At 31.2% G+C, this 15,480-nt stretch overlaps 1 protein-coding gene across 3 annotated transcripts in view; it reads left to right on the top strand.

Moving 5' to 3' along the window:
• LOC145249603 (DCC-interacting protein 13-alpha-like) overlaps positions 1 to 15,480 on the top strand; it is a 233,979-nt gene that overhangs the window by 59,250 nt on the left and 159,249 nt on the right. For all 3 annotated transcript variants that reach the window (XM_080111313.1, XM_080111312.1, XM_080111311.1), the window contains exon 4: positions 6,246 to 6,317. In XM_080111313.1, coding sequence (XP_079967439.1) covers positions 6,246 to 6,317 — 72 coding nt within the window. The remainder of the gene's footprint in view (positions 1 to 6,245; positions 6,318 to 15,480) is intronic.

Genomic DNA, 15,480 nt, shown 5'->3' with positions numbered 1-15,480 from the left:
TTTAGGGTGAGAGAGAGAGAGAGAGAAAATTATCGGTACTTCTGTATGACAGTGCCATGAGGCAACTAAGACGAGTTATTGAACCCTGTTCTTTGAATGAGAAATGCCCTCTACCAACCATTCTGTGAATATAAACAAATGTCTCTGAGAATGTAAAAATATATAACAAAATAAATAACACAAAAATATAAGAAAAGCGAAACATTTTTTGTATAAAAAATATAATTTTAATGTTTTAATATTTTTTTAAATGAGTGATTTATAAGTGAAAATAAAATAAATGTTAAAAACATGAAACATTTATAGATTGTTTTTAGAATTGTGTTTTTTTTCCTGTACAATTGTATCAAATGTAGCAACATATAATTTTTTTTATTTTTATTTATTTTATTATTATTTTTTTTATTTTTTATTTTTTATTTTTTCACAATAAAATTGTATAAAAATATATCAAAATATAATTTTAGCAAAATGTAGCAAAATATAATTTAAACAACATGAAACATTTATAAAGGTTTAAGAACATCTTTTTTTTTTTTTTTACAAAGATAATTTTTTTTTACACAGTAAGATTGTATAAACATATATCAAAATATAATTCTTGGTTTGTCAATAGAGCAAAATATAATTTTATTATAGAAGTTTTTATTTATTTATTTATTTATTTATTTATAAACATTTATAGAAATTTTTAATAATGTTGTTTTTTTTTTGTTTTGTTTTTCAATGAGTGATACAATTTATTGACCCCTGTTTGATTGAGACATGCCCTCTATCGTTCGTTCTTAAAACTAAAATACACACATTCGCCTCATGGCACTGTCATTCAGAAGTGCCAAAGAAACAAGCTTCTATCTTTACATCATCAACGCTCTGACGCCCAGCTGTCATCAATTGAAATGAATGGCTCTCGTCTTGGGGAGGCTTCATGTTTTGACAAGCTTCTGGGCTTGACCTTTAATCCCAATCTGAAATGGAACACATATATCAAATCCAAGGTCGCTGGAAAAATGGTGGGATCCTTCTACCACTTCAGTAGATATCTCACTCCTGATGGAATTCTCTATCTATATAAAAGCCAGGTTCAGCTAACGATGGAGTACTGTTGCCACATCTGGGCAGGAGCTGCTAAACAGCTTATCCTGTCTTGACAGAGTTCAAAATAAACTTCGTAGCTTAATTAACAATTTCCCACACTCTTTATCTGTGCCTAAACCTAAACGTAGATTCCATGAACAAAGCTTCTTTCTTAGAACTGCACGCCTGTGGAATTCTCTTCCGTTTGCCTGCTTTCCAGCTGACTACAATATGATTGTCTTCAAGTCCAACGTAAACAAGTTCTTGATGAACCGTTCCCCTAACTAATCCAATTTACAAAATTCCCACTACTTATGTTTACTATGCTATAATCGCAATGACTAATGTATACCCATTAACCCTTATTCTCGAGTGGCCTCCGGGCCTTGATAAGTGGTGACGCCTATGTTAAAAAGAAAAAAATTTCAAAAATTCCACCAGTATGCTATGCTGTTATGTAATTATTTTAGCTTCCATGGCACACACATTATCATGCACATCACATTTGAACTTTTGATACCTGTGACTACTAAATCTAAAGCCTGTACCTCAAGACGTCTATCATGCAAAAATCTTGCTTTTATGGGGTTTTTATGATGAGAGGAATTTTCTATGTGCTATCAGATTCTTGGTAGTCAAATAAATCAGGATGTTGAATGTAAAGTATCTTTTAATGTAATTTTCGAGCAAAAGTACTTTTCTCTTTAAAATATTTCACAGGTTGGTTGTGACTGATTTGCATTTAACCAGATGTAAAAAATGTTACGTTATTAATGACTTTGAAACACACCTGAAATGGAAATTTCATGACGACTTTTGGCAACGTGTTTACGATGGCATGCCAAATGTGAGACATGGAAAATTTGAAAATATAAAGTTATCACACGAGTTTACCTAGATTGTGGTTACAAATGGGTTTCACAAAACAGTTGGTCACATAGGAAGCCAGAAACATAGACAAATATAATGTGGGGTCATCATGAGATGGATTTGGGGGAATTTTGTCAGCTGTTGTCGTCTCCCGCTTTTACTCTCTCTTATACTCTGTCTCTGTCTCTTTCTCTCAAATACAATGAGGTATAATATATGAAATATAATTAAAAAAAAAAACTCTACTGGACTTTGATTTATATTTTTACGACCACAGGAAGCAAAGTTGCAACCGAGCAAAGTTGACGAAGAATATTTCAAAATTGATATGATAAATCGGTATATATCATCCATTTTCATATAGATAATAGTTTCAGAATTATTTTAATGTATAATATGTAAATATTTGATAATTATTGTGTGGAAATTTCTTTAAAATGTTATCTTTTATAGAAATTCAAATCCGCTTAACAGGAAAAAACAGCTCGCTATGCGCGAATACACTGACCAACGCTCAGCGAGTTTTGTTTGTACTCTCTTAGAAATAAAACTGTTTTTTCTGCTTTCAAAACGAAAGACGAAAAATCAGTTTCATGTTTTATTCTGAGTTTGTCAATTTAAAAAAATTATTTTCAAGTTTTTCAAATTTGATTTCCAAACAATACTATTTTGTTGTTTTTAACGCTTTTAGTACACATGCACTAAAAGCGTTAAAAAACAACAAAATGTATTGAGTACATGCATTTCTGTTATTGTATTTATAACTTCTTACTTGTACTTAAGATAGAATTGTGTTTTAGTGGTAAAAAAAACAAAAAAAACAACTATATAATAAATAAAAGGTACTTGTGCATTTATGCTACCGTACTGAAATAATAACATTATTTAGTAACCCATTCTTAACATGGGGAAGGAAGGAAGAGTGGTTTGTTAACTATTCTGTACTTTCACCTAACAATTAAATAAAATATATTGTGAAACTTGAATTTTTTTTAAACTTATTGTCAAGACCATTTTTTTTTTAATCTGTAAAACAAACCATTTTTTTTAATTGAGGATATCTAAATAATAATAATATGGCAGTTCGATAAAGAATTTAATTGTGATGCATTTTGTAAATTTTTACCTTGTTTCCACCTTAACATTTTTCTTTAAAATGACTACCTCTGAAGGTTTTCGGGTATGATGAAAACTAATATCGCATTTAAATTTTCCGCAAATAACTAACTTTCTGGATATTAAGCAATGTCATTTCTTATGTTATTGCTGGTGGCCATCTTGGTACGTGCGTTTGCGCTTAGTTTCTCAGGGTTACGTTTGCACGTACCAAGATGGTCACCAGCGATAACATAAGAAATGACATTGCTTGATATCTGGAAGACTACTTATTTGTAGAAAATTTAAATGCGATATTCGTTTTCAGCATACCCTAAAACCTATAAAAGTAATCATTTTAAATGTTAAGGTGGAAACAAGGTAAAAAATTACCGTTTTATTTCTTTGTTTACATAATTGAATTTTCAGTAAAACAACAGAATAGAAATGATGAAAATTACCATCAACTGGTGAATATATAGTTGTTGCTTATCAGGATTCCTGGTATCCTGGTACTGTGAAAGCTATATCAAGGCTTCACGTAGAGTATGATTTATGGTTGCATCTCAAAAAAGAGGGGTATATTTTGGGCCAGAGAGGATTTACAAAATGGAAAATTAGATTGGTCCCAAAATACATAAGTTCTGGTCGACTATGGGAATTTCCATCTTTTACTGAAATCCAAAATCTATATGAAAAATTTTCTTTGATTTATTTCTGAGATTAATTCATATTTACTCATTTTTTTTTTCTTTAAGTGGAGTAGTAAATTTCGGTCATGAATGCTCTTTAGGAATCCAATGGCTACACTCAAGATAAAGCTCTCCTTTGGTGAAGAGGCAGGAAAATACCTGCTCTCAATAAAGCTATATTTAAATACCACTATAATACTTAGTTTTGTTCATGAATAGACACCCACTGTATGATACCATGCGCCAGTTTAAAAAAAATTGAAATTTGTTCATCTTAATTCATGGCTTATGGTAAAGAGATACATCAGATTTGACTGCATAATCAGAAAGAGCACATAATTTTACATAAGAGTGCCAAGATTCATGAGAATAGCTTGAAAAATAAATAAATGGTGGTAAAATTACAGAATCTCTTGAAATGTTGAAGTCCGTAATTTAGCCCACTTTTTCTAAAGAAAAATGTTTACGGAAAAGCCTAATTTTTAGCAACTAAAATTCTTATAACTTTTGAACTACTGATGGTATTTGCATAATTAAAACGGTTTTAAGCATCTTTTACATAACTCTTTCATGCAAGTTGATAGAATAACAATTATCTAAAAAGAAAAAATCAACTTGTAATGCTAGATATAGTACATAATCGATGAAATAGATTGGAATTTCTTTGTAATTATGGGAATAACTTGAAAGGAAAAATTCCTTAAATCGCTGAGCAGAATCAAATATCAATTTGGTAGATGAAATGCTATCTAGGTCTGATGGTGAGAATTTCACAAGAGAACTTTATATATTTATTGGAAGATAAGTTCAGACATATGAACAGCCATAATGGTGGGTGGATTCATTTATGTATTAATATTGTGGTGTCTCATAGACTTGGTATAGGGCACCTGCATAGAAGTAATTGCAATGAACTTAAACCTGGACCAAAACTGATCCATATAACAAACCACCAGGGAAATATGTTGAAAAAGTTTATTAAAATACCTGTGTCAAGTAAAGATGATGTTAAACCACTTCATTGGCTTTCTGTTTTCACAATCTTGATGCTGGATTCAAAATCTAGTAGGAGATATCCTTTTCTCCTCCTTAGAAAATCTTTCTCACAGAAGAGAAGTTGCAAGTCTATCTTTGCTCTATCATAATTTTCAGGACTAGCTCCACTGAGCGTCAATTTGTGGTCTCCCGACCCTGCAAAACATTCACAACAAATACTCGTCTAACTACAACCACTGTCAACAATTTCCCCTTACTTTCTACCTGTGCCTAAAACTAAACTATACCACAGGGTTGCTTTCCAGCTGACTATAATATTGTCATTTTCAAGTTCAATGTAAACAAGTTCTTGTTGAGTTGTCGTCTTAAATAATCAAAATCTGCTCAATTCCCACCAGTACCCATCATTACAGTGTTGTCTCACTGACCTTTTGACATTTATTAACTCTTATCCTCTAGTGGCTTTCAGGCTATCATATGTAGTGAATCCCTTAAAAAAAATCCCAAACAAACAAGGCTTTATGCTCTGAGTGATTTTTCCAAATGATAACTATAAATAATAAAATTCTTATCTTTTGGCAATTGTGTTTCTTTCACTGACAATCTTCCAATGCTCATTACTTAGTGAAAAATGTCTTTTCATCCTTTAATTTTTTTTCAACTAGAAAAGTCAAACCACATACTTTTTTTTTTTAATGAAGGCTGTTTAAAAAAACATCCAAAGAAATTCAAATTTTTATACCTACAAGTCGAAACATAAAAGTCGGCATTTAGAATTAGACTTATCTTTGATGTGCATACTCGTCACGGAACCAAGATGTCATATTCCAACAATCACGTGGGTTTGGCTAGTAAATGACAATATTTAGTTGTCAAAGGTCAACTAAAGATAAATTTGTCCATAGAGCTTTGACAAAATCGTAATCTAGTGACCCCTTTTGACTGTTATTTTGAACATTATCAATATGCATTATTATCAATATGCACTTGGATCCCATAATTTTATGAGTATTTGAATAACCTAATAATTGAATAATTTAAAAAGAAAAGTATTTAGATTATTAGGATTATCATCTTAGTAATTCTTAATAACTCAATATTGATGTAACCACCAAACTACTTCAGGTGAATCATTTTGAACTTGAGAAATGTCTAGTTAAACTTAATGTTTCAATATTCCATACAGATTATTGAGTTAGACATAGATTCCCAAGTTGAATAAGATTCTGCGGAAGATCAAAGGTTACACTAATCGAAAATTTGTGAATAAAACAACCAAATAATCTAAATAATGAAAAAATTATCAATCATTGTCTTAAATGTTTTGAAACATTATATTTAAAAAAAGAAAAAAAAAAAATTCTAATGCATTTTCTTTCAAAGCGAGACTATTATAAAGAACCACAGAATTTCATTTTAGGAGACATTAACCTTTAGAAAGAATTTCAATCATGAATTTCTAACTTGATTTTCCTTTCATTTGTCTTATTTTTGATTAAATTGATTGTTTTTCAGAAATTCCCATTAGAACCTGAGGATAGCATTTTAACGTCAACACTTAAACAATTTGCTACTTACCTGGATGATGTAAGTAATTTATCTTTTATTGAAAAAAAAAAAAATTCTAATTCTTGTGTTTTTCTCATTAATATTTCTATTTGATAAAAAATATTCATTTTTTATTTCTAAATTAATTAGTAAATCTAAACAGCCCATTGTTTTTTTTAAATGTTTTTATTTTGATGAAATATCTTTCGTAATCTATATAATAATACATTTGTTCATGTTTCAAACTGAGTGTGTATATGTATGTACGTGTGTGTGTATATATTTTTTTTCTGCCTTAATTCTTGCACCATTACAACGCCATTTTATCTGGGTCATTGTGACATTGCCTTTTCTGTTCTAAAAATAGCTGTCTTTGTTCAATGTTACTGACTTCATTTTGAATTTCAAATTAGCCTTGGCAGCAGCATAGTGAAAACCATCCATTTCTCCATATCCGTACAATTTATTTTTCTTTTTATAATAATATATTGAACTAATTTTTTTTTCTCATACCCACTGTGAATTATTTCATGGATGACCTCGAAATATCTCCCAATAATGGGATGCTTTTTGATTCTTTACATCTGGATACTCTAATTTTACGAACACTTTTGGATTTTACCACCCTTGGATCTTCCACTCTTCAACAAACATCCATTCACATGAAATCATTTAAAAATTTTTTCCATTTCCTCTGATTCACTGTTTTTTTTAAACTTTTAGTGAGTACACTCTATAGATCACTTGCAGTTTCATTAAATACTTTGTAAGCAAAATCTGATTCCGCATATTTGCCAAAGAAAACCCGAATAACAGGAAATATTACATAGGTATAACCTTCTTAGATTTCCAAACCAGATATTATGACCATAAAAGCATGTTCAATGATAAAAAACACCAGATGAAAAGAGAACTAGCAAACTAATACTGGGAACTCAAAGAAAAGTGGACGTTCGCCGATAGTCGAATGAAAAATAGTAAGACATACAAGTACACATAGGGATTTAGACAGTCCATATAGATCATGCCTGAATGAAAAATTCGCTATCCTAAACTTTAAAGAACCCCAACACTATTAAACTGTAGGAAAGAAATAGCGAACAACTGTGTGCACAGGATAAACTTTACTCTCGGATGGCAATACATAAATAATTTAAAATTAATAACAGAAAAAAAAAATAATAATATTAATAAATAAATAAATAAAATAAACATATATATTCATATAATAAATAATTTGGTGAATAAAACTAACATAATATCCAAATTATAACACAAAATAACGTATCTAACTGCACCTAAGTTGAAAGTAGGTCAGTTTTCTATACACAAAAGGATATAACTAACCCTTTCTCCATAAAACACACAGAGAAAGGGTGAACCTGAGGTCAAGTGTACTTTTGTCCTGTAAGTGCCTGACCATTGGCTGATTAGGATGAGCACGGTTACAACTAAGAAACTGATTGGCTAACTAGCAAATTCAATACCATGTGTTTATATAAAAATGCGCGATAACCAAAATTCTTCGCATAAGCCTGACGAATTCTCACGAGGATAAAATGTGGGATATTTTGTGTAGCTTAATTGCCATATATATTTTCATAACTTACTACCCAGCTCTGCTATGTATGTATTGAGCACTGTTGAAGTAAATACTTAAAATTTATGCATAAAATTATATTTTATATTAATTTATTATTATTATTATAAATTATATTAAATGATTAAATGAAACCATAATATATTATTATTATTATTATTATTTACCTTCTATCCAGGAGGTTAGATGAGGGTCTGAAGAAAGTGTTTCTATTGAACAAACTGGAATCGAACTTAGCACATCCTGGTTGTCAATTTGTTTCATTAACCACTGTCATCCTCATATATATATATATATATATATATATATATATATATATATATATATATATATTTTGATGTTGAAACCTGGTATAGTCAGCTGCACTGATGAGTCATAGATATAGTGAAACACATGACCATTGAGAACTGTTTTATAAGTAAAATAAATAATATATATTTTTGTGTGTGTATATATAGGTATATATATAGATATGTATTTATTTACAGCTAAAAATATGGAGCGATTAACTCCTAGGGGAAGATAATTTATACTGACTTTAATTATCATTGAAATTAACAAAAATCGACATATATATATATATATATATATATATATATATATATATATATATATATATAAATAACAGGTGAGGAATAAGTTACATATAACTGTATTATATCATCAAGTCAATAAAGAAAGAATAAGAAAAAAAACCCTCTGTATACCATGGCATTTCGAAGCTAAATACTTCTCATCAGGAGAGAAGAGCCACTATTATACAAGATATACAATATAGATAAAAGCTGGCTTAATAGCATTTAGATTGAAAAATGAAGAAAATATATATTAAGATATATTAAATACAAGCATAAAAACATTTAGTTAAATTTATTAGGAAAATTAATTTGGAATTAAATTTTAGCAGGAAAAAATTTGGACGAAAATAAAATAATTATAAATATAAAAAATATAAATATGAAAAGAAAAAAAAGTAAAAATGGAAGGGTAGTTTATAAGTAAGGAATGATAAAAAGAAAATAGGAATCACTAAGAAATAATGGGGATCATTAATAGATAACAGACAATAAAAGAAAGAAGGAAAGGAGAAGAAAGGAAGAGGTAAAGAAAGTAGGAATAAATGTAGAAAAGCAAATAATGGTTACAGAAATGCATACAATAAAGAAAAAATTATGTGGATAGTCAAAAATGAAGGAAGGAAAATCTAAACTTTAAGAAATCCACAGTAAAAGTAAAAATGGCGACTGTTTAAAAATTCAAAAGATTAAGGTGAGTTTAAATGCTGGTAAAGTTCTGAAAGTTACAGGGAGTTGAGAGTAAAAGTCTGACAAAAATTCTGAAATAGGAGAATCCACAGAATAGTTCCAAGAGCTGGTAAAGTCTCCTTTAAGTTAGAGTGGATTTTATATATCGAGATAAACATTGAAGCATAAGAAATAATCTCTCAGAAAGAATAGAGCGAAAAGCTGAGAGAATCAGGTATAACAAATTAAAAAAAAAATCTTATAGATATTCCTCCAAAGGAAAAGTAGGGTCAATCAAAAATATATATTCGAACTCATAATCAATTGAAAATGGAGTTTTTTTTATGTTCAAAAACTCAATGACCGAAAATGTATAATCATGCAAAGATATTAAGCACCAGATATTGAAATAAGGAGAATTAAAAAAAAGAAGAAAAAAAAAATGATCTTCAGATACAAAGATTAATTAAAAAGTGAAAAAGGCAGAGAATTAAAATGTCAAAAAGAGGGAAGAAAAGTTGAAATAATAAAAGTAAAGAAATGGATAATAAAAGAGGATAGAAAAAGAAAAAAAGAAATATCAAGGAGTAAAAAAAAAAAAAAAAGGTGGAGGGCAAGATGCGTCAAAAATCAAGAATGATCAAACATCATACAGACCCAGACATGCAAATGAAATGCAAGACAAACTGGGTCAAGTAAGCAGACAGAAGACAAGGTAGAATAAAATGAAGATAATTATTAAAAACGAGTCAGCAAACACGTAATCAACAAATACATACATGCATAGGAAAAACACAACATACACACATACATAGTCATAAACATATATACACAACCAGAGTGAAAACAAAATTTCAGGGGGGGGGGGCTTGAGGGGAAAAAGAAATAAAAAGCACTATATATAAAAAAAGGTAAAAATAAAAGCTTTAGGATAATTTTTTTATATATATGAAAAAAAAACATATATATACATTCAATATATATATATATATATATATATATATATATATATATATATATATATATATATATATATATATTTCCTCAAAACCTCTAGCCTTGCTGGAGGGGAGACTATAACTTGCTGCTATGGTTTCAAATGCTCTGAAATAATAGCAAGGGGAGACTTGATTCCAAATATTTTTCATATGTTATATCTCCCCTCTTTTGGAAATAGGGTATGATTAAGAATAACCCCAATATCATATAATGCTTATACACTCATAAATTTACTTAATGTATGAAAACCAAAGAGGGGAGATATATCATATGAAAAATATTTGGAATCAAGTCTCCCCTTGCTGTTATTTCAGCTCATTTGAAACCATAGCAGCAAGTTTTAGTCTCCCCGCCATCAAAGCCAGAGGTTTTACGGAAATATCAGATATTTTGTACTTCATATGCAAAACTACAAAAACAAATGACTATGATTGAAACATTTTATGACTGTAAAAAAGTGCCAAAAATAGGCTTTGGATGATGGATGATCTCCTTAATGGCAAATGTCACATAGCCCACTACACAATTCAGGTCATTACCTTTCCAACGATCTTTCATTTGTTAAATTCTGATCAATAGTTGCTGAGATTTGGAATTTAAAAATTGCCAAAAAAGGTGGTGTACGTATGTGTATATATATATATATATATATATATATATATATATATATATATATATATATATATATATATATATATAATCTTCAGTGGTGAAAAAACCGGACGAGAGTGCTCAATGTGTAGCCAGAGCAGTATATAAGAATTCATTCTGGTCTCACTGCAATAAATTTCCTATATATATATATATTCTAGAAGTGTAAGCCATTTTGAGTTTCAGAACAGTTTCAGATGGTTCGTTGTTACACACAAGTCCTGGGAGGTGACTTGTTTGTAGTAGACAGTTCCACAGAACAAAATATTCTTACCGTGTCTAGACGGAAAAGAACATGTGAAATTGCTCTAGAAAAGGTTTAATATTTATGAAGCAATTCTGGTTTCTGATTGGTTGGTAGCAGAACGTGAATTAATTTGATTTGTCAGTTCTTAGCAGCATCGTTTATAAATAGAATCATCCGACTGTGTGGGATCATACCCCATTAATCCCAAAATATTGCAACATCCTCCCTATTTTTTATAATGGGGAAGTCCCTTGTGTTTGTTCTGCTCAAAAATAAATATATATTTTTATATTCACTTAGACATAACAAAAATTATAAATCATTTGGATCTTAGAATTTTAGCATTTAAAAAGATGCCATTTTTAATTGTGTTCAAATGTCAAAAAGGAAAATTACAAAGAGTTTTACAGGGCAGTGAAAGAAAAAAAAATTATTCAGTCGAATTCCCCAACAAGTTTTGAGAAAAAACGTTGTAGCTTTATCCTTTTAAATAACGTAGGACTTGTTTAGCTCTGTTTAAATCCTTCATTGTCGGTTGTGATAATTTTGTGACAGTTTTGTTACTGTATAGCATATGTCGGGCCTGGTTGCAGGCATTAAATATATAAGACTACCTATAATTTCGCGATATTGTGTGTCATTTATTATTTCAGATTCTGTGTGTATATTTTTATTAATATCATTTTCGACCGTTGTAGAGCGTTTCTTGCACTCTCCCATTCCAAATTTTAATAGTATTTTGTCGATGTATCTCGATTGAGTCATCGTAACAAGTCCTTTGCTTTGAGTAAATTCTATCCCCAGAAACCAAGATATTTTGCCAAGATCGGTCATTTTGAATCTTTTACTTAATTTGTTCTTAACATCAGTTAACATTATGTCGCAATTTGATGCAATTAAAATATCATTGACCCACAAAACCAAAATCAGTAGTTTATTGTCTTTGTGTTGGGTATATAAACAGGGGTCTACAGCGCATTGTCTAAATTGTTGTTTAATAATATAATCATGAAATACTGTGTTCCAGCACTGAGCACTCTGCTTTAGACCATATAATGACTTGTTAAGTCGCCACACGCTATTTTTATTTTTCATTATAAATCCCTCTGGAGGGGTAATATAAATTTCACAGTCTATTGGGGCATTCAAATAAGCATTTTTTACGTCCATTTGATGGATATTTAGGTCATATTGTGATGCGACTTGCAGTAAAATTCTGATTGTCGTTAGGTTTGTGGTCGGTGAAAACGTAGAAAAGTATTCTTTACCGTAAATCTAAGAGTACCCCTTAGCAACAAATCTTGCTTTGTACTGTTCTACGTCTGATGCTGCACTCTTTTTTGTAAAGACCCATCTGGTAGAAATAAGATGTTTATCTCTTGGGAGAGGCACTACCGTATAGGTATCATTTTCGGTTAAGGCATCTATTTCTTTTTTCATGGCAATTTTCCATTCATCACAATTTCTGAATTAATTGCTTCATTGAAGCTTTTTGGCGCATTTTCCATTGAATAGCAATAATCGATTTGATAATCTTTTATATTGTCGACCACAAAAAAATCGGGTCGCCTTCTATTTCTTTTGGGATATCTTTCTACTTTATTGTCATCATCATCATCATCATCATCATGGACACTCTCGTCTTCGTCATTTTTATTGTTTTCGTTTGTTCTAATTATTTGAGGTAATATAATTTCATCTTCTTCATATGACGGGTTTTCATCTGTAAAATTAAACGTGTCTCTGAATTTTACACACCGAATTCTTTTTATTTTATTTTTTTCGGGAAAAAATATTAAATTGGCTGGACTGTTTTTATCGTATCCAAGAAATATACCTCTGTCGTCTTTAATATTCAATTTACTCTTTTTCTCTATATATGCGAAGCAAGTTGAACCAAATACATGCATTCTGCTTAAATTTGTTTTTTTTACCGCAGAAAGATTCATATGGAGTTTTAGATAGTGTTTTGTTAAAGCACCTGTTGCGTATATAGGCTGCCGCCATAAGTGCATACGTCCAGAGGTTTTTAGGGAGTTTTGATTCAATGAGTAGGCATCTTGCCATTTCAAAAAGTGTCCGCCACGCACGTTCAGCAGTCCCGTTTTGGTGTGGCGATCTAGGAGCTGATGTTTCATGCCTGATATGATGGTTAATTAGTAAAAGTTCGAAGTCTTTATTGGTGAATTCCGTACCGTTGTCAGAGCGAATACACTTGATTTTACCGTAGGGGGCCATGTCGGCTAGATATTTCTTAGTTGCTAGCAGGGTATCAGATTTATTCTTTAAAAAGTAAACCATTATTAAACCTAAACATCTATGAAATTCAACACATATCTATAATGTTCTCTGGCCATCGGTTCTACGGGACCATTCAAGTCACAATGCACCATTTATAGGATTTTTTTGGCCTTTTTGTCTGGTATCTTGTTTTGATAGTTTGTCAGTTTCCCTTGCGTACAGACGTCGCAGTTGAAGGTTTTTGATGTTTGTATTTGCATTCCATCAACTACAGTCGGCAACTTTTTGATATCAGGAATATTGCAGTGTCCAAGAATTTTATGCCATGTCTGTAGATCATGGCAGGCGGTTTTTGATGGGACTACGCTATTTAAATAATATAGTCTTCCATTTTCTTTAATGTCGAATACAGTTCCATTCGGGTATACCAGTTTTGATTTATTGGGGCTAAAGTTTATATTTGCACCTTGTTTTGTGGCAGCTTGTACAGAAAATATATTTTGTTTAAATTTTGGGATTAGAAGAGCGTTTTCTAGAATACAGAAACACAGTTCACCTTTATTGTTCTTTAGCGAGATTTTCGCATTGCCTCTTTTCAAAACGATATCATTGACTCGACTCCCGTCAGCTAGTTCTACAAAATGATTTTGTGGCTTAAAGTTGGGATCAAAATTGATAAAATCAGATTCTGTTGTAATCACATGTGCCGTGGCCCCACAATCGACAAGAAAATTATTATTGTTTGTTGAAGCATCAAATGTACACGAAAATAAAAATGTATGTTCGCTAACAGAGCTCTCCACATTTTTAATGTAGTCGCCATTTTGAGTCCTATATCTACATTGGAAACTCTTGTGATTAGGTCAGTTCAGTGTATAAAGAAATAATTTTGGGTTTTCCTTTCGATAAATAATGCTCTGTCAATATGTTTAATGCTTTGCAGCCGTCGTCCAGGGCTTCTCTCATTACCAGTGATAGACTTCGGTCATCTAAACACTGTATTAATTCCGCAAAGACAGTTGCATTCTTTTCAATGAATTCGGGGTCGTTTCTGTTTTCAGGTTGTGTTTGTAGTACTTTGTGTAGCTTTTGGATTCGTAGATATCCTAGAAATTTAACTTGCCACAATTCGAATTTTGATTCGGATCCATCGAAATAAAAACGCACGCTGGGCGTATAACCTCTCGAAGTGTAAGCCATTTTGAGTTTCAGAACAGTTTCAGATGGTTTGCTGTTACACACAAGTCCTGGGAGGTGACTTGTTTGTAGTAGACAGTTTCACAGAACAAAATATTCTTACCATGTCTAGACGGAAAATAACATGTGAAATTGCTCCAGAAAAGGTTTAATATTTATAGTTGGTAGCAGAACGTGAATTAATTTGATTCGTCAGTTCTTAGCAGCATCGTTTATAAATAGAATCGTCCGACTGTGTTGGATCATACCCCATTAATCCCAAAATATTGCAACATATATATATATATATATATATATATATATATATATATATATATACTAGCAAAGATACCCGTGCTTTGCACGAGACTTTGCTGCACACTCGTTTTAAGTAAATCCAAACTCCGGGTGAGGGGGTGGGGTTAAAATAATAAAAAAAAAATTTTGGTAGGTGAGTATGAGGATCGAACCCGAACCCTTGAGGCAAAGTTGGAAGTTAAAGTGTGAAAAAAAAAACGTGCGGCGTTAACAATTGGGGCACCGCGACATACAACGGAGACATGTTTGAATTTAAGTTAATTCTCCTGCTTCGATTTGACCTAATTAAGAAGGTCAAATAGAAGTCACGCAGCGTTTGTTTACCCAAATTTGACTGTTTTTCCCCCAGCAGATGTTGGGGAGGGGGAAACCAGCTCCAAATTGTCCAGATTGAATAGCAACTGTCTGATATACAACATTGATCAAAGCTGATTGCTTCTGGACGTTTCCCGGCGGGATGCCAAGAAGTTGGTTAACTTTGAATTAGTTTTGCTTTTTATACAAAAAAGCCTAATCAACATGCGAGAAGCCAAAATAGCAATAATTTTGTAAAAGTCGATGTAAATAAATCTATACACTACATGCGTTCTCAAATCCTAGATATTATTATCTAGGACCTATATAAACAGTTGTAAGCAATCGTAACCCCTCCCCCCGGGAGCATGTGCAAGAAAAACCTTTGCGAGACATACACGAAATGGTCACACACATTTTGCCTTTTATATA

This window comes from Euprymna scolopes, chromosome 28 (assembly GCF_053919585.1).
Source record: "Euprymna scolopes isolate OS-2025 chromosome 28, ASM5391958v1, whole genome shotgun sequence".
Lineage (NCBI taxonomy): Eukaryota > Metazoa > Mollusca > Cephalopoda > Sepiida > Sepiolidae > Euprymna > Euprymna scolopes.
The sequence above is the reverse complement of the archived record's forward strand: the minus strand, read 5'-3'. Positions and strand labels throughout refer to the sequence as shown.